This window comes from Schistocerca nitens, chromosome 1, assembly GCF_023898315.1.
Source record: "Schistocerca nitens isolate TAMUIC-IGC-003100 chromosome 1, iqSchNite1.1, whole genome shotgun sequence".
Taxonomy (NCBI): Eukaryota; Metazoa; Arthropoda; class Insecta; order Orthoptera; family Acrididae; genus Schistocerca; species Schistocerca nitens.
In genome coordinates, this window is record NC_064614.1 from 438,150,524 (window position 1) to 438,171,991 (window position 21,468).

General features: G+C 39.4%; 1 protein-coding gene across 1 annotated transcript in view; it reads left to right on the forward strand.

Moving 5' to 3' along the window:
* The window catches only part of LOC126253025 (peroxidase-like), an 87,374-nt gene that overhangs the window by 53,238 nt on the left and 12,668 nt on the right, over positions 1 to 21,468 (forward strand). Inside the window, exons 7-9 of the mRNA XM_049954129.1 lie at positions 4,629 to 4,779; positions 9,464 to 9,637; positions 20,924 to 21,122. Of these exons, the coding sequence (XP_049810086.1) occupies positions 4,629 to 4,779; positions 9,464 to 9,637; positions 20,924 to 21,122 (524 nt within the window). The remainder of the gene's footprint in view (positions 1 to 4,628; positions 4,780 to 9,463; positions 9,638 to 20,923; positions 21,123 to 21,468) is intronic.

Below are 21,468 nucleotides of genomic sequence, written 5' to 3' on the forward strand. Positions count from 1 at the left end.
TATGTACACCCTGTATATTAAAGAGCTTGCAGGCATTATTAGTAGAGACCTCAGACTTTTAGAAAATGATGCATTTATCAATAATGAAGTACTGTCTGAAGAGAGCTGCAAAAATATTGAGTTAATAAGATTTCAAAGTGGTACAAAGACTGGCAACTTACTTTAAATATTCAGAAATGTGAAATATTGCACTTCACAAAATGAAAAACTGTACAGTCATATGACTGCAATATCAATGAGTCACAACTGGAATCAGTGTACAGATACTAAAGCCCACGTCACCTAGGATGGTGCTTCCGCACATAAGGCGGAGAGGAAAGAAAGCATGAGGGGGTGAGAACTGTGCATGCGCGGCAGCAGAGAATGGGCAAACAAAGTCCACATTACCGAACTGCATTGCTGTAGACCTTCTAAATTTACCACAAACTCATAAGATACTACTCCCACCACCCTACAGAACCCAGAACTTAGACAGATGTGCAACACTCATGAATCTGTCCTCCAAAAGCTTCCTTCCCATGGAAGTATCAGTCTTTCTCTAAGGCCTACCTTTTGCTGCACTCCCTTAAGGACATCTCCTTCTCCCAGTCCCTACGTGTAAACATTTCTTTACCTTTAACCATACCAATCACACTCAATCCAAAACCAATACTGAGCCCTGCCTTGCTCAGTTTACTCTTCTATTCATCCAGTTGTGATCCACCCTCAACTGGCCCCTAACCACAGCTGCAGAAAGAACAACTTAAAACTGACACAACCTTATAATCCTCCTTACTGACAAAGGTTCCTCCTCTGCGGTTGTGAAACCTAGGGATTATCTAGCAGAGGGACTCCACCAGCTCTCCCAGACTGTCCATCCCAGAACACCTCTGCTGTCTCTCTCTCTCTCTCTCTCTCTCTCTCTCTCTCTCTCTCTCTCTCTCTCTCTCTCCCTCTTCCCCCCCCCCCCCTTTCACCACCAACACTTCCTCGCCTCCCACCTTCTACATGCTTCCTAAAGCTCACAAGCCTGACCACCAAAAAGACCGGGCTCCAGATGGACACATGGCACTACAATGTTCAGTGTATAGCTCTGACACATCGTACTAGATTTTCAGCAGCAATTTGTGTAGCAGTTAGCACCACAGTGACACAGCTACCTGCTACAAATTGGTTACTTCAAGGATAGCTTTGAGCCAGACGCCTTGTAGCATGCATTTCAATGGCCCCAAACCATCGCCATTTTTGACATCGGTGGTGTCAAGTAAGAGCTCATTAGAGGGTAGGGTGGAGGTCTGTAGTGTTTTCTGATGAAAGCTGGTTCTGCTTCAGTACCAGTGGTGGCCATGTATTAGAAGCAGTTCAGTAGAGGGCCTGCAACAAATCTGTCTGACTGTGAGTGCAAGACACAATGAATCTACAGGGTGGTTCAAAAATGACCGGTATATTTGAAACGGCAATAAAAACTAAACGAGCAGCGATAGAAATACACCATTTGTTGCAATATGCTTGGGACAACAGTACATTTTCAGGTGGACAAACTTTCGAAATTACAGTAGTTACAATTTTCAACAACAGATGGCGCTGCAAGTGATGTGAAAGATATAGAAGACAATGCAGGCTGTGGGTGCGCCATTCTGTACGTCGTCTTTCTGCTGTAAGCGTGTGCTGTTCACAACGTGCAAGTGTGCTGTAGACAACATGGTTTATTCCTTAGAACAGAGGATTTTTCTGGTGTTGGAATTCCACCGACTAGAACACAGTGTTGTTGCAACACGACGAAGTTTTCAACGGAGGTTTAATGTAACCAAAGGACCGAAAAGCGATACAATAAAGGATCTGTTTGAAAAATTTCAACGGACTGGGAACGTGACGGATGAACGTGCTGGAAAGGTAGGGCGACCGCGTACGGCAACCACAGAGGGCAACGCGCAGCTAGTGCCGCAGGTGATCCAACAGCGGCCTCGGGTTTCCGTTCGCCGTGTTGCAGCTGCAGTCCAAATGACGTCAATGTCCACGTATCGTCTCATGCGCCAGAGTTTACACCTCTATCCATACAAAATTCAAACGCGGCAACCCCTCAGCGCCGCTACCATTGCTGCACGAGAGACATTCGCTAACGATATAGTGCACAGGATTGATGACGGCGATATGCATGTGGGCAGCATTTGGTTTACTGACGAAGCTTATTTTTACCTAGACGGCTTCGTCAATAAACAGAACTGGCGTATATGGGGAACCGAAAAGCCCCATGTTGCAGTCCCATCGTCCCTGCATCCTCAAAAAGTACTGGTCTGGGCCGCCATTTCTTCCAAAGGAATCATTGGCCCATTTTTCAGATCCGAAACGATTACTGCATCACGCTATCTGGACATTCTTCGTGAATTTGTGGCGGTACAAACTGCCTTAGACGACACTGCGAACACCTCGTGGTTTATGCAAGATGGTGCCCGGCCACATCACACGGCCGACGTCTTTAATTTCCTGAATGAATATTTCGATGATCGTGTGATTGCTTTGGGCTATCTGAAACATACAGGAGGCGGCGTGGATTGGTCTCCCTATTCGCCAGACATGAACCCCTGTGACTTCTTTCTGTGGGGACACTTGAAAGACCAGGTGTACCGCCCAAATCCAGAAACAATTGAACAGCTGAAGCAGTACATCTCATCTGCATGTGAAGCCATTCCGCCAGACACGTTTTCAAAGGTTTTGGGTAATTTCATTCAGAGACTACGCCATATTATTGCTACGCATGGTGGATATGTGGAAAATATCGTACTATAGAGTTTCCCAGACCGCAGCGCCATCTGTTGTTGAAAATTGTAACTACTGTAATTTCGAGAGTTTGTCTGCCTGAAAATGTACTGTTGTCCCAAGCATATTGCAACAAATGGTGTGTTTCTATCGCTGCTCGTTTAGTTTTTATTGCCGTTTCAAATATACCGGTCATTTTTGAAACACCCTGTACATCTGGAGTTATGGTCTGGGGTGTGGTGATGGAACCAGTTGTGCAGCCATTCATGAACAGTATTCCAGGGAGTGATTTCCAACAGGATAACACTTGCCCACATACTGCTTTTGTAAGGACTTCCCATTGTCAACCAGTTTTATGAAACAGAATGTGAGCCCTTAGTGTAAGTAATGGAAAAGAATGTTTTCAAAAGGACTGAATATAACGTGATAGGAGTCATCATGGCATAAGAGGAGTTTTTTTTTATTTTTTCATTGTAGAATTGAAAATTTATAATCTTATCATACATTTTATATGATTTCTTTTTTATTTGCCTTAGGTGCATCAGGTAGTCCTCTAAAAGATTCATACGTGGAACACCAATGTTACATGGCTTGAGATTTCTTAGAAATAACATATGGTTTATTGCTTATGAAGGTTTTGTCAGATTTGTAAAGATGACTGTAGTCTGCATCTGCTGGTCTGGCAGGAAGTATAGGGTACTTCATAAAAGAACTGTGTAGCTGCTGTAGACATGCTCAGATTTGTAAAGATGACTGTAGTCTGCATCTGCTGGTCTGGCAGGAAGTATAGGGTACTTCATAAAAGAACTGTGTAGCTGCTGTAGACATGCTTAGAAGTTTCCCAAAACCAGGCTGGGACCAGAGAACACATTCAAATATCTTTTTAAAACTGATGGTCAACAATATTATTTTATAAATTGAGATTTCTTCTTTACTTCCCACTCCACACACTGGCTTGAGCACAGCCATTTTTGGTACAGTTAATAAGGTAAGTGACAGGCTTTGAGATTTCTTTTAGCACGTCTTAGTACCATCACTAGATATGCCATCCCATTCTGATGAATTTTATTCATTACTGTGTGCAGTACCTTTTATTTTTCCTGTCCATTTATTTCCACAAATTCAAAATCAGTGCATTGTATGTAGCAGACTATTACCTTAACAAGTTTATTTATAAAATGAGTTTTAGGAAGCTCTTGACATGAATCATCTTCATGAGAGTTTGCGCCATGTTTGGATTCACTTAAAAATTTCTTAACTGCTAAAAATAAAGGTGCAAATTCTTTTACAAACCTTCATGAACTTTGCTTGAAGTCACATCCAAAACAAAGCTTTTATAGAAAGGAGTATATTCCAGTTTATTCATTTATGTGAAACATATACAATATGGTTTCTTTAAGTGGTATGAACAAAACTATTCCATTGAACAAGTTAACATCATTGACAACATGTACCAATAGAACAAAAATAAAATTTCATTGCTATCCTTGCAATCTTATGTCAGCGTGAAACCTTCCCTTGTATCTATTATTGCAGGCTCTGCTTCCATTCGTGGAATTTTCCTGTCTGTTCACACACACAGGGTGAAACCTTCCCTTGTATTCATTATTGCAGGCTCTGCTTCCATTTGTGGAATTTTCCTGTCTCTGTTCACACACACACACACACACACACACACACACACACACACACACACACGCCTAATATTCATCCTTAGGTGCCAGATGTACCTATTAGACCTCTCATTTATTGAAATATTAATTTACTTTGTTTTTTTTTTTTTTTGTAAACAAAATGAAAACAGTACTGTAGATGTAATAACAGCATAAATATGTAGCATAAGAAGACCAGTAACACTATATTACACCTCATATGAAAGCAATGTTTTGCAGGTTAATGACAGAAGGTCGTGAAATCAATAAAGAGCTTGTGCTCAGTGACTTCTATAACAGACCAACAATAGTAACTAAGAAATTTGATGAAATTCTAATTGGAGCAATCTCTCAAGAATGTCGCAAAGATGATGAAAATTTTGACAAAGAGGTGAGACATTAATATTTGTTGTTCTTTTACTTTCCATTTACCTTTATAAACATAAAAACTGTCATTGCAGTTGTTATATGAATTTTGACAAGAATAATCCCACTAATGTTTAATAAAGCTATTTTTAATTGAGAACTGCAATATTTGATTTGATTTTCACCTATGATCTGCAGTCAAATGTGACTTTACAGTTTCAGATAATTTTTTTTTAAAAATTACATTACTGCTCTTCAGATTAATAAGAATGTTTTTACTAAATTTTAAGTAAAAAAAAAATCATCATGTTATGAAACACCCGGAAGTCACTTTAGCAGTCTGGAACCATATTTAATAATAATACAATTTTTTACACATTTAGCTAAGCTCACTTCTGTTTGGCATACTCATTCTGTATATAATACAACAGTGGTTTGTTTCCTACTTTCATGGTGCTTATGGCTTCTAAAACATCAGTTATATACATCATTATTTGCAATATATGAGCCAAGGAATAATACACATACTGTTGAAACAAAGAGTTAGCAGTAGGTGCTCCAGATACAATAATAGTGAAATTGAGTGCTTTCAACTAGAAAAACAGACTGTAGGGTGAAAAATAGTAGTGTCATACAGAGAAAACCATTTTAAAACTACTTTAACCAAACAAAGAGTATCCTGTGAACTTGCTATGTCTTTTACATACATCTACCATAAAATTCTGTTTTATGACAAGAATAGTTGCTACTCACCATAGAGTGAAGATGCTGAGTCTCAGATAGGCACAACAAAAGACTGTCGGAAAGTGAGATTTTGATGAACAAGACCTTTGTCAAAAATAGATAACATACACACACTCACACACACTCACACAAATGCAACTCATGCACATATGACCATGGTCTCTGGCAGCTGCAGCCAGAGACTAAGGTAATGTGTGTGTGTTTTGTCTGTTTATGACAAAGACCTTGTTGCCGAAAAGCTCACTTTCTGACAGTCTTCTTGCTGTGCCTGTCTGCGACTCAGCATCTCTGCTATATGGTGAGTAACAACTATCCTTTTCATAATACTGTTACATTCCATTCTGGAATTTTCGTTGTTTGATAAAGTTCTATTTGGGAAACTAAAATGTTATGGCATTAATGGTGGCTCTCTTTTGCTTGATTGCTTAGTATGAGTTTATTATAACTTTTCACACCGTAATTTCTACAGTCCTGCTTTTCAAACCCAAAACAGTTCTTTTTTTCCTACAAGTGATGTGTAATGCTTGTGCCAGTAACTTACATTCTTGTAACAGTTCCTAAAATTCTGAATAATGTCTTAACTATAAAGGCTGTAGCATTGTGGTCCACAAGAATTAGTAAGACTGTGTTTATCACAATTCCGTGATGACTCAGCTGACCTGTCCCACTGAAAGTTACTATATATGTGCTAATAACTTTCAGTTATTTCTAAGTTCAGTAAATAAATAAATAAACCTTAATGTCAATGAACCTGAAGACAGCCAACTGAAATATGGTGACATATTTGCTATATCATGACAGACATAGAACACAGCTCCAAAACTAAGTGTATGATAACATAAATTATGAGGCACAATAGCTGGTCAGTACTTATTTTCAAAAGACAAAATGTGTAATACTGCTGACAGACACATTTCAAAGTGACCCACTACCTAGCTTTCAGAACTAATATTTCCTTCCTCTGGGATGAGAGGGACATGAGATCACTCAGACCTCGGGATGAGAGAAATACACCTATAGTGAGAATGAGGGAAGACTAAGATTTTTTGGAAGGGATTGGTGGAAGGATGAGTTGCAGCCACATATGGAGTTTTTTTTTAACATAAGTCCTTTAAAGTAATATGAGGATTAAGCAGGACTGGAGGAAAAGTATGTGGGGCTGATGTTTGGCTGCAGTGAGAGCATGTTTTCAGAAAAACTGCAGGTACTGAAATAGAGGCTCAGGCAAAATAATATGATTATTGTAAAAGTATGAAATGACTTGGACATTAGTGCAAGGGGATTGGTATTTGTATGTGGACTAATGGAATGCTGAAAGAGTGTTCAGAAAGTAACAGAAAAGAGATAGTCACAATTACGCTTGAAAGATTGTTAAATACACATATTCCAGTAATTTTATGATAATTAACTGAAACCCTCAGCTGCCGACAGGTGTTCTTGATATACCTCGATGCAGTCAGCTGAAAATGTGTGCCCCAACCAGGACTCGAACCCGGGATCTCCTGCTTACATGGCAGATGCTCTATCCATCTGAGCCACTGAGACACACATTTTCAGCTGTCCACATCGAGGTATATCAACAACACCTGTCGGCAGCTAAGGGTTTCAGTTAATTATCATTTATTCTAGAGAAGCAGCACGGTCAGCAATGGTTTCTGCTCTTTTGATAACAGTTACTATCTTCATATACATAGTTAAAAGGCTACCTAGCCATTGACCTTCGTCTTTGCAAATGCGCACAAGTTGCCCAAACTCTTACGGGAATCGTCACCTTAGTGTGCGCGAGTAATGAGTGGATGGGCAAATACTATTAGGGACATTACGTATGTAGATTGTGGACAGTTGGGAATGTGGGTCTCACGGGAAGCGTGTACTCGGTGGCTCAGATGGATAGAGCGTAATTTTAGTCACTCATACAAGATGTATTACTCCTTCATTCTGAGACGCTCTTCAATCAGTTAATTATGGTATGCTGATACCTTTTTACTTCCTCAGCCAATAACACTGTAATAAACTTAATGCCCACCTAATCTGAGCTGTAAATTAATGCAGGCAGGACCACTATCCTTTCCACCCTTCCCACATTGCTATTCTGCTGTTCACTGAGCCTATACGTGTTCATCCCTAGACAGCCCCTGTTCCCAACTACTTACCTCATGGTTCATATCCCCGTAATAGACCTAGATGCAATATGTGTCCCATACAGCCTCCCACCACCGCCTACTCCAGTCCGGTTACAAACATCACCTATCCCATCAAGTACAGGGCTACCTGTGAAACCAGTCATGTAATCTATAAGCTAAGCTGCAACCACAGTGGTACATTCTATGTGGGCATGACAATAACCTGCCCACTGTCCTTCCCACCCATCCCGTGCTAGTATCCTGATGTCCACCTAGACCTAGATGCAAGACCTGTCCCGTACATCCTACCACCACCACACCACCAACCGCTCCAGTCTGGTTACAAACATCACCTATCCCATCAAAGGCAGGGCTATCTGTGAAATCAGTCATGTAATCTACAGGCTACACTGCAACCACTTTGCTGCATTCTGTATAGTCATGCCAACCATCAAGCTGTCTGTTCACATGAATAGCCACCAACAAACTGTGATCAAGAAACAAGTTGACCACCCTGCTGCTGAGCATGCTGCCCAACATGACATCCTTTCTTTCAGTGACTGCTTCACAGCCTTTGCCAAATGGATCCTTCCCACCAAAACTAGGTTTTCTGAGTTGCACAGGTGGGACCTCTTCTTGCAATATATCTTACATTCCCATAACCCTCCTGGCCTCATCCTTCGTTAGTTATTTTTCTCACCCATCCAGCCTCTTCCCTGTTCCCAGTCCACCAATGCACCCAGTTCTTTTTACTTCACTGCTCTTCTGCTACCCCTCCCCCCCCCCCCCCCACCACACCTCTCCCCGGTCCCCGTTTAACCTCCTGACTGCAACTAGCTGCCCTACCCTCTCTCCACCTTGTCCTTATGTGCTCCCTAGCAACACTTCACTGTCCTCCACCCCTACCCTGCTACCCTCCCCCTCCCCCACCCCTTCCCAGCCTCCTCCTTAACCCCCCCCCCCCAAGTTGCCACTCCCACCATGCACTGCTGCTGTTGCTCGCAGTGTGGTCTGACCTGCCAGAGGCTGCAGTCGTGTGTGTTTGCGTGTGTGTGTGTGTGTGTGTGTGTGTGTGTGGTATATTTTTGACAAAGGCCTTATTTGCCGAAAGCTTATATTATGACAGTCTTTATTGTTGTGCCTATCTGCGACTCAGCATCTGCGCTTGTGGTGAGTAGCAGCTTGTTTGATATTATTATTATTATTATTTCATCATAGTTTTTACATATTTGAATAAAATTCATGAATTTATATAAGATTAAAAGATTGAGAAACTACATATTGTACATGTTTGATATGTTCAGTTTTTGATAGAAAATGAAAAGAGGGTTAGGTCAAATAAACAAACAAACAGTCCTAAAAATATTTTTCAAGAAAGAAATTAAAATTTTGAGAAGCAAAGAAATTCTAATCAGTTTTTTGACAGAATTTTGGAAGTGGCTAAGAATTAATGAATTGGGAAGCATTTGCTCTGGTGCTTATTGGATTTTGATATAGTATTGTAAATAAAATAATATTTGCTCACCGATTGCTTTAAGTCATTTCGGCATCATTTATGTAGCCACCAAAATGTGTACTGTAATACCCCTGTATTAAATATGTGCTCATAATTTACCATGAATATTCTTCTAGTATGAATTTTTCAATATTGTTCCAAGTTTTTTCTCTTCTACTATATATTTTAATATACATTTTACTTCATTTTACTCATCGACTTTGTATTTTATGCTGGTTATTAATGAGAACTCATATATAATGTAAACATGTTAAATTCCATCACAGTTTTTACCATTCCCTGTCATCTTCCAAAATAATAAAATGTGTGCTAATTGCTCATTACAGATAGCTCATGAACTGTTCAGGGCAAATAGAACTACATTTGGCTTAAGTCTTCCTGCTATTGACATACAGAGAGCCAGAGATCATGGTGTGCCTTCCTACAATGAGCTTCGTAAATTGTGCGGACTTCCAAAAGCACATGATTTTGATGACCTCTCTGACACTATGTCTCATACAGTAAGTGAAACATAAATTACATTTTTTTTTTTTTTTATTTCATGTACATTTTACTACGTCATGCTTAGAAACATTCAACTACTACTATTAGTTAATAAAATTAAAATATAAGTTAACTGCAGACCTAAAAACAAGTGCCAGTAATAAATATGAACTTAACAAACTCATTGTGGTACAATCAAAAAAACATTAGTGTATGGCAATAAATCTGTATGTAACTTCAAAAGTAGATAGAAATTAATGGTTTTCACAGTTTAGGTTCAACATGGAAACAGAAACTATGACATGAGAAAGAATACTTGTTAGGTTTTACATTGTTAACTTTTTATTAAATCATAACATACCAATACATCTATATTTATAGCTTCATAAGAGTTAATGACATAATTCTATGAGACCAAAAGCTATTGCTTAGTTGGAGAGTTACTGGGATTACTCAACACTGTATTGACACTAAAAAAATAAAAACAGATCCCAAAATTATGAGTAATCTTAAACAAAAGTAAGTCAGTGTATAAAATTGACTTTTGCGAACTGTGTACAGACATTTACTTTCATTTAACATCACTCAAAAAATTACATTATAGCAGGCAATGCAAAAATAATTTTTGCACAGGTATTTTAAAAGTTTGATAACTACTGAATTATGACACCAAATTAGTGTTTGTTAAGGAACTATAAATTTTTATGTGGCATTTGCAAGAGTCTTTCAAATGGAGTTCAGTGACAGAACAACATCTAATGGGAGAAATACATTTAACATTTTAATAACTTTATTATGAAAAGGATAGATTGCTACTCACCGTAAAGATGACACATTGAGGGCATGATGAAAAGACTGTTATTTTTGACATGAGCCTTCTTTTGAAAGGAGGAACACACACATTCCACAAGCAAGCACATCTCACACACACATGACTGCTACCTCTAGCCACTCTGACCAAACTGCAACAGAAATGTGTTGAATGGGAGCAACAATATGGAGGGGTTGGGGAAGGAGCAGATATAGTAGGGCACAGGTGTGAGAAGAGGAACTGGCATTGTCTGGCAGAGCATGAAGGGACTAGAGAAGGCAGGACAGATCTGACAGATGCGGTGTCAGGAGGTTGTGGGGAAGGCTGAGAAGAGGGGAAAAATGGTGAGCAGAAAAGAGAGGAGCAACCAAGGGGAAAGAATCGATTGGTGGGTGCATTGGAAGAGAGCAGCACGCAGTGATTGTGAGGGAGGCGAACTGTGAGGAGGTGACAGTACAGAATGGGCAGCAACAGTTGGTTGGAGGATGTAGAGACAGTAGATTACAGTAGGTTGATGCCGGGATGATTTTGGAAGTGGAGAATGTGCTGTAAGAATAACTCCCTTGTGCACAGTTCAGAAAATCTAATGGTGGAGGGAGGATCCAAATGGCTCAAGTTGTGAAGCAGCCATAGAAATCAAGTATGTTATGTACAGCTGCGTGTTATCCCACAGTGTGGCCCACTTTGTTCTTGGCCAGAGTCTGGCAGTGTCCATTCATCCTGGACAGCTGTTTAATAGTCATACTAAAATAAAAAGCTGAACAATAATTGCAGCAGAGCTGGTATATAACACAGCTGCTTTCACAGGTGGCCCCAGACTCTGATGGTGTAGAATAAGCCAGTGACAGGACTGGAATAGGAAGTGCTGGGTAAGTGGATTCGGTAGGCCTTGCACCTGGGTCTTCCATAGGGATATGATCCCTGTGGCAAGGTATTGGGATTGTAAATGGCACAGGTATGGACTGGGATGTTGTGGACGTTGGAATGTGACAGAACACTCTTTAGGAGGAGTGGGAAGGATCTTGAGCAGGCTGTTCCTAACTTTAGGGCATGATGATAGATAATCAAAGACCTGATGAAGGATGTGGTTCATTTGTTTCAGTCCAGGGTGATGCTGGTTCTTGGGTGGTGGTGGGAAGGATTGGTGGGGTGTGGGGATAAGGCACAGGAAATCTGTATGAAGAGTAGACCTTGGGGATAGCATCTGTCTGAGAAAGCTTTTGTGAGTCCTTCAATATATTGCGCAAGGGAGCTCCCATGACTGCAGATATATTGTCCCCTGGTGTCCAGGTTGTATGAGAGGGATTTTTTGGTGTGGAAGGGATGACACATGTCAAAATGTCCATGAGGAAAAATGGCCACCACCAAACTGTGGCCAAGAGCAAAGCAGACCACCCTGTGGCACAACACACAACTGTACATAACACACATTGTTTCATTGGCTGCTTTATGACCCAGGCTAACTGGATCTTCCACTTTGCTACCATCTTTTCTGAACTGCACAGGTGGGAGTTATCTTTACAACACATTCTCCGCTCCCAAAATCATACTGACCTCAATCTTCAGTAATCTACTGCCCCCATGCCCTCCACCCAACTGTTTCTGCGCCCTCTTTTCTGTCACCTCATCGCGATTCATCTCTCCTCAGGGTGCAACCAGTTTTCTGAGTACCATAACAACTCACCTGCATATGGAATTTCAAAGCAGATGGGTGATGTAGGCAACTATGCTAACATTAGTTCATAGACACAAAAGACTTGGAGTTGATTGACAGAATCTAAATAGACTGCAGCTGACTGGGAGTGGATAGTCTTTTTGATTGCATCATGTATTCTGCTTAGTTTTATAGATGAACTTCAGTATGTTTGATTGTAGAACAAACACTGTGCCATCACTGCTAGAGCACCAAAAAAATATGGTGATAATACTATGGCCTTTCTATCATTTTTGTCCTACTTTTTTAGGAGAGTTAACACATGTCAGTAGTGCTCCTGACTGAATTGGGTTTGAATCCATCCTCAGATGTTTATATCACCTATTCATGTTCACCTGTTCATCATGACTGTCTTTCATGTAGACAATGTGATTTTTCCATAGGACATTGGACAATGTCACCTGATCAGAGGTACCAACAAAAGCTGGAAGAAATCTAAGCTAAACTGAGCATGGTTAATAGTGTGACTACAAAGGTTTTTGTGGTGTATCAGTGTATCAGTGTAACAGAATCTTCAAGTGTTCCACCCTGCATAAGATTCCAGTGTCAGTGCAACATTTCAGAAAGGCTACTCTCTCTTTTCCTCTTCTAGTGAAGTACAGGTGTGTCACAGTCTGTCTTCTTACATATGTATCACTGATGGGCATTTAAATCTCACAATGACTTCTCCATGACAGATTAACAGTTGTCTTGGCAATTCTTGACATAGCAGGCAACTTATATATACCACCCACTGCTGCCTCTACCATTCTATGACTTCTGTGGCTTCTGTAGATGGGAGAACAGGAGTTTTCATCATGTATGGCAGTGGTGGGCAGAGAACATGAATTTTCTGCTACAGGTATCATGTCACTCATGTGATAAATAATTAAAACATTACTTTTTAATGTAGTCATTAGGTTATTAAAATATTATTTATTGCAGTTGCTATTTTGACACATGGCCATTGTCAAACATTGTGGAATATTGTAATCCACTCAATAACACAGAGCTATCGCATGCTGGAACATAGTTCTCAGCAGTGTAAAAGCAAATGTATGTGGTCAAGTAAATTTATCCATTGTTCCATACACCATGCAATCACACATTATAAAGCTGGCAAAATAACAGTAGATATGGTAAACACTTAAATCAAAATCTCATGTTGCAGGCATGGTAGATTGTGATCCACTTACCACACTTGCTACATTAGATTTTGAAGTAAGTGTTTAGCATACCTACTGTTATTTCACCAGCTGTCTAACATGTGCTTGCACGATGTGTGGAAGAGTGGATTAATTTACACCACCACAGGCATTTGCTATTACACCAATGAGGACTATGCCTCAGTGTGTCACAGTTTTATGTAACTGAATGGGTTACAAAATCTCACAATGCTTGACAATGACCATGTGAGGAAATTACAATAACAATAAATGATATTTTAACAGCTTAAAGCGAAACAACTTCATTAAAAAAATTTGTGGAGGATTTTGACCCAGTTCTAAACTTGCATTCATCCATTCATTCATTAGTGAACCTACCAACTTTGACAGCTCTATCAGTGCTCAACCACCTGGTGTTGCTGGTATGCAGTCTGATTCTCGCAGTTACGTATTCTGTAGACATCAGCCCTAGAACTGATTATTCAGAGTTGATAAAGCCACAATCATTTGTACCTTGTTCATTCATCTGCAGTCCTCCTGTATGTATTGTCCATGTCTGCTCATTAATATTTATATTTGTTAAACTAGTGCCTTGCACAAGAATATATAATCAAAAATTCTAAAGGAGTTTTCAGTTTGCTTTAAAGTTGTTGCCACTGAAAATAAACGTTTATTTTACTTTAACACATAAATCAATATAATACTCTCCTGAATAAATATTAGACATAAAATAGATTTTTCGTTTTGAAATTACACTTATTATGGCAGTTGAAGATCCTTGTTTCTACAGATTTGATACTCTTCACAGTTTATTACTAAAGTTCCTATGTCTTTCAAAAAATATAATATTTTTCATTGCTCACGGAAGTCTCTTGCTCTCAGACATAAAACACACACTCCTACATATCATCATTTTCTTTCTCTTTTTATTTTTTATATGCCGTCTGAGCACTGTTCTTTCTCTTCATGCATCTCTGGCTATTGTGCTGCCCTCTGTTGATCCATGTTGTACCTATTTTGTACACTCTGTTTTGTTGTTGCATTCACAGTGTGTGCCTTCTTCATCTAGTCAGCCAGGCTCTGTGACGAAATATCATAAACAGAAAAATAACAAACTTTACAATGTCAAACAATGGGAAATCCAGGATGAAATGTAACAATACCAGAGAAGGAAAGTTGCTACTCACCATATAGCGGAGATGCTGAGTCACGCCGGCCGAAGTGGCCGCGCGGTTCTGGCGCTGCAGTCTGGAACCGCGAGACCGCTACGGTCGCAGGTTCGAATCCTGCCTCGGGCATGGATGTGTGTGATGTCCTTAGGTTAGTTAGGTTTAACTAGTTCTAAGTTCTAGGGGACTAATGACCTCAGCAGTTGAGTCCCATAGTGCTCAGAGCCATTTGAACCATTTTGCTGAGTCACGATAGGCACAACAAAAAGATTCACACAATTATAGCTTTTGGCCATTAAGGCCTTTGTCAGCAGTAGACACACACACACACACACACACACACACACACACACACACACACACACTCACGCAAACACAACTTGCATACATGTCTGCAGTCTCAGTGTGGCTTCAGCTCTCTGAGACTGCAGATGTGTGTGCAAGTTGCGTTTGCGTGAGTGTGTGTGTGCGTGTGTGTATGTGTGTCTACTGCAGACAAAGGCCTTAATGGCCGGAAACTTTACCATGTAATATTTGTCTTCATACATACATTCATCACTCACTCCCAAGGATGATAAATTTTGAATAATGATTACTGACCTCAGGGCAAAGTATTACCACTCACACACTTGGAAGCAATACCAATGGGGTATATTCAACTATTTAGGGAGGTATATCAATAGTATGGCCTCCAGTTCACAGTTCAGTGGGTACTGCTAGTCATCACTGCAATAGCCGAAATCCAGTATGACAGTGGAGCTGCAGTTCCTGAAATCTAAGATGACAGTGGCAGGAAATTAAAAATATTGAAAGCAGTGGTTGCAAATTCAGAAATATCCAAAATAGTTATGTTGGGAAATTTGGCAATATCCAGTATGGTGGTGGTGGGAAATTCAAAAATATTGGGATTTTTTTATTTAAATATAAATCCTAGATTTTGGAACTAGCTCACTTATGCTTTCAACCCTTCTGACATTTCTATCCACGATGATGCCTGGTCGGAAAGTATCTAAATGGTCTGAATTTGGTACCATGTTCAAAAGTATGTGAATAACGTGAATTATTTATCAAAAATCTGTGAAAATATTGACAATACTCCAATATTTCCATGTACCAAATGGCTGTATTATTTACAAAAAAAACACTACCATAAGCTTCATTTGCATTGGTAGTACATTCAAAAGCATTCAATTATTTATCAAAAGTACGTATTGGTATTGACAATACTAGTATAACTAGGCACTTGTGATCTAACTGTTGGTTAAACAGTGCTTGTCAATGAGCTTAACTCAGTCATTGTATCACAACTGATGTAAGGTGTATCAGAGTCCCCAAATTAAATATTTTTACATTCAAATTATCAGCATTATTTATCAAAACTATGTAAGGGCACACATTCACTCACTCTCTCTCTCTCTCTCTCTCTCTCTCTCTCTCTCTCACACACACACACACACACACACACACACACACAAAACATTCATGTCATCTTAAAATAACATGTTGATCAAGCTGTTCACAGTTCCTCCTAGGCCTAAATGAGACTATGATGCTGGTAGTTCAAAAATGATGGATTTATTATCAAAAATATGTAAGGAAACACACAATGTGTAAGTCTATGCTGCTATATATCTAAATTGTTTTATAAAATTCATGTTTAGCTGAAATAATGTGTCGGCTGCTGGAAGAGTGCAGTTATTGTATGACTTACACGATACACCTAAAATATGGCAGTGGACTCTCAAATTAAGTGTCACAATACTATTTCCATGTCTAAATTATCTTTATTATCATTATAAAAGAGTACACATACGAGTGACTAAAGTAACATACTGAGCAGGCAGTTGAAACTTCATCCTAAACCTAAATGAGGCTATGCACAAAAACAAGCTGACCAAGCATCAGCTTAGGGGGTATCAAAATAATGCACCAAGAATATAATATTTACCAATAATGTTAGTGACTGAATAATATAGTTGTATTTTTATTACTTTTGAGGGTGGACACACCTGTGGTAGCATGTTTACCCACTGTCACTACATATTGCTACAGTTTAACACAACAAATCATAATAAAGATGATCTCTGTTGATCAGACCTATAATACATTGCATCACTTAATTGTATATTTTTGTAATAAACAAATGTAACTTAATAACACATGAAATACAAAATGTATACACAATACGGCAAAGAAAATGATGGATGAAGTTGCACATAGAGAGGCACTTCTGATATCTCAAAAATACTATCTTTCCACCAATATACAAAGACAGTAACTTGTTCTCGAAAGAACAGTTATTGTTGATGACCGTGCAGCTTTTCCCTGAAATAAATGATGACTAACTGACAACCTCAGCTGCTGACAGGTGTTGTTGTTATACCTCGATGTGGACAGCTGAAAATGTGTGCCCCGACCGGGACTCGAACCCGGGATCTCCTGCTTACATGGCAGACGCTCTATCCATCTGAGCCACCGAGGACACAGATGAATAGCGCGACTGCAGGGACTTATCCCTTGCACGCTTCCCGTGAGACTCACATTCCCAACTGTCCACAATTCTACATATGTATTGTACCTTATAGACATTTGCCCATCCACTCATTACTCGCGCACGCGTTGGCGATTCCCGTAAGAGTTTGGGCAACCTGTGCGCATTCGCACAGACAAAGGTCAATGGCTGGGTAGCCTTTAACTATATATACAAAGACAGTAACTGTCTTTGTATACAGTAACTGTCTTTGTATATATAGTTAAAGGCTTTGTCTGTGCGAATGCGCACAGGTTGCCCAAACTCTTACGGGAATCGCCAACGCGTGCGTGAGTAATGAGTGGATGGGCAAATGTCTATAAGGTACAATACATATGTAGAATTGTGGACAGTTGGGAATGTGAGTCTCACGGGAAGCGTGCAAGGGATAAGTCCCTGCAGTCGCGCTATTCATCTGTGTCCTCGGTGGCTCAGATGGATAGAGCGTCTGCCATGTAAGCAGGAGATCCCGGGTTCGAGTCCCGGTCGGGGCACACATTTTCAGCTGTCCACATCGAGGTATAACAACAACACCTGTCAGCAGCTGAGGTTGTCAGTTAGTCATCATTTATTTCAGGGAAAAGCTGCACGGTCATCAACAATAACTGTTCCTTCGAGAACAAGTTACTGTCTTTGTATATATAGTTAAAGGCTACCCAGCCATTGACCTTTGTGCGAATGCGCGCAGGTTGCCCAAACTCTTACGGGAATCGCCAACGCGTGCGCGAGTAATGAGTGGATGGGCAAATGTCTATAAGGTACAATACATATGTAGAATTGTGGACAGTTGGGAATGTGAGTCTCACGGGAAGCGTGCAAGGGATAAGTCCCTGCAGTCGTGCTATTCATCTGTGTCCTCGGTGGCTCAGATGGATAGAGCGTCTGCCATGTAAGCAGGAGATCCCGGGTTCGAGTCCCGGTCGGGGCACACATTTTCAGCTGTCCACATCGAGGTATAACAACAACACCTGTCAGCAGCTGAGGTTGTCAGTTAGTCATCATTTATTTCCACCAATAGCCAGCCGTGGTGGCCGAGCGGTTCTAGGCGACAGAGTCTGGAACCGCGGAACCGCTACGGTCGCAGGTTCGAATCCTGCCTCGGGCATGGATGTGTGTGATGTCCTTAGGTTAGTTAGGTTTAAGTAGTTCTAAGTTCTAGGGGACTGATGACCTCAGAAGTTAAGTCCCATAGTGCTCAGAGCCATTTGAACCATTTTTCCACCAATATAAAATTATTTACCAAAATTTGTAAAGACTTTGAGTACAAAACATGCAGTTTGTGTATCATAATAAGCAAATATAATTTTGCTTATCAAGATACTTAAAATTTTGAGTACAAAACACACACGACTTATGTTTCTGCAGTACTGATGTAGCCTACAGGTTAAAGTGCACTTTTTGAGGTCTGATTGAAGCTGTTATAAACATCATTGGCATTTTGTGACCCCGCACTCAAGAGGTTCCTTGTGAGTGAGATAATGATGGTTGGTTGTTGTGGTAACTATCATTACCCTGATTATGGTGGCTATCATTACCCAAAATGCATGGTGTAGTACATACACCATAACATGACAAAGGGTGTTAGTTACTGGATCTCAAATAGTGCTGTGACACAAGAAACTGGCAGTGTATGTGCCATAAGTTGCCAGCAGGTGTCAGCTACAGTATCTCAAACAGTATTATAATAACAGAAACTGACAGTGTATGTTTGTACCATTACTTGGGAGTGGGTGTCAGCCAAAGTCTCCCTTGTTTTATATTCAGTTAAAGATAAGCATCAAACAAAATCGTAACAAATTGCCCTATACATCATCATGTTACAGCAAAATTGTAACAAATTGCCCTGTATATTGCTATATTACAGCAAAACTGTAACAGATTACCCCATATACAGCAACTGTTACACGAAATTGTAACAAATTGTCTCTGTTATTGCAAAATTGTAATAAATTGCCCCATACATCAATATCTGACAGCAAAATTGTAACAAATTTCTCCATAAATCAATATGATAAAGTAAACAAAGTAACAAATTACCCCATACATTGGTATCTTACAGCAAAATTGTAACTAACTGCCCCTGTTACAGCAAAATTGTAAGAAATTGTCACATACATCTATATGTTAAAGCAAAATTGTAGCAAATTGCCCTATACATCACCAGTGGGAGTCAGCTACTGGTTCCTAAAACTGTATTCTACCATCAGAAGTTGACAATGTATGTAACAGTGGATGTCAGCTACTGATTCTCAAATAGTATCCCAAGCATCAAACAAATGGCTCCTATACATCACCACTTTTCCATAAAATTGTAACAAATAGTAAAAAATATAACAAGTTCCCCATTCATCACCATTGTTACACAAAATTGTAACAGCTTAACCTTTATAACTCTAAGTAAGCAAGTGACACTTGTTCCAGCAGGTTGCGACTTGTTCCAACAAACAAAAGCAATTAGTCAGCAAGCTGAAACTTGTTGATGCTAGCAAGCGAAACACTTACTCAGATTCATGACATGACAGTGCATGTCAATACCCTATCCATGACATCACTAACTATGTCCCCTTTACTATGACATCATCATGATGTCATGCATGAACCACTGACCTCGACAGAATGATGTCACAATTCAAGATGGTAGAATACATGGCATCACTATGGCAGACAAAACAGCCAATCACAGCATAATATTTTACTGCCCATTAAAATGAAACAGGCACACAATATGTAGCTACCATCTGGGATTGTGACATCATATGGTCAATGTCAACCCCTTTAAATCAAACTGTTATGATCTACTAGCTGTCACTGAGATGAAATCCTGTTAGTCATGCAGCAAGTCATCATGTCTATGAGGGATGTGTTAAAACATTATACCAGACCAAGACTCAGACCCAGTCTCCTACCTCTTTCATACAGTACTCATAGAGTGTGGATCATGTGCAGACTTTTGAATTCATCAGTAGCTTTACAGATCTCACAGAGACAAGAACACAGATCATCATGGCTATTGATCTTTAGTTTGATGACCTGAGTCTTCCTTTAGAGATAATTTCTTATTTCTTTTGTTAATAGTGTTGGATAGAAGTTTTTTTCTAACTTCATTGATTACATATGTAATAATATTATGGGGGGACTTCAAAAAGTTAGGTTCAAATTATTATCACAGGGCCAATAACTATTATTGGACGCTACACAACACTTCAAAATAATACAGATACATGACACTGTTTTTCAATATAGTCACCAAGTCTCTGTAAACGGTGGTCACAGCTATTTACCAATCATTTGATTTCTCGACAAGAGAAATCCACTTTTTGGCCACACAGCCATTTGAGAACTGTTGTGTGAACGTATTCTTTATTGGAAAATCTCTTTCCCTCAGATGTTATTTCAGTTTGCAAAAAGGAGGAAATCATATGGTACAATATCTGGACTTCTTGATGATCATCACCCATAACTATGTGAACTTGGTCAAATCGTTGGCACTATTTCACTAGGTCTGAATGCGACTTTGCATTTGGTCCATATACCACCAGAATTTAACCATGAATCTGTGTACTTCATCTTTGGAGTATTATCCATACTGCAGAAGAACTGTGTCTTCAAGGAACCTGGAACATCTACTGTCCTCTGACAATGTGACACACTTGTTGCACAATGATCTTAATGTGAGATGACATGTGTAACTTGATTTCTAATATCCTTGTACATGATAAATGCTTTACTGTGCTCAAGTTACTTTTAAGGTTAAATTTTGCATAAATTTTGATATTGTATATAACACTTCTTACTGGTTTCATATTGACAGAAAAAATTTCTCTAGAGGTTCTAATAAAGGTGTGTGTCAATTATTTTCGTAATTTATGTCTTTACTGAAGATCCAGTTCAATTGTATAACTTTTACTACAGCTAAGTAACATTTTTTTTACAGTCAATTAAGAAATTGAGGAGTGCTTATAAACATGTAAATGATATAGATCCACTAGTTGGAGGAACAATGGAAGAAGGAATGCCTGGTGCGATTATGGGGCCCACATTTGTGTGCCTTGTAACCAAACAGTTCCTTTTAACACAGAGGTCAGACAGATTTTTCTACCTCAACAGAGATCACGAACAGCCATTCAGTCCAGGTAAATGTTGTTTTCTTAGTCGTGAACTGAACTTTATAAAATACAAGAAATACTGTTTCTCATCTTTTGTTATTTAGCATAGCAACCCTGATAATGGTCTAAGCAGTGCAACCATAATAATGGTGTAAGCAGGATAGCTTTATGCAATGTAATAATTGTGTGACATAGTTCTGATTAAGAAACAAATTTCAATACTGGACGACTGTATCTCTATCAAAACTTTGCACTCTCTATCAAAACTTTGCACTCTCTATCAAAACTTTGCCCATCATATGACACTCACATTTATGTAGCTGTTTAAATTGTAAGTTTGGTAATTTTATTTTTAATCAAATTAAGTATATCA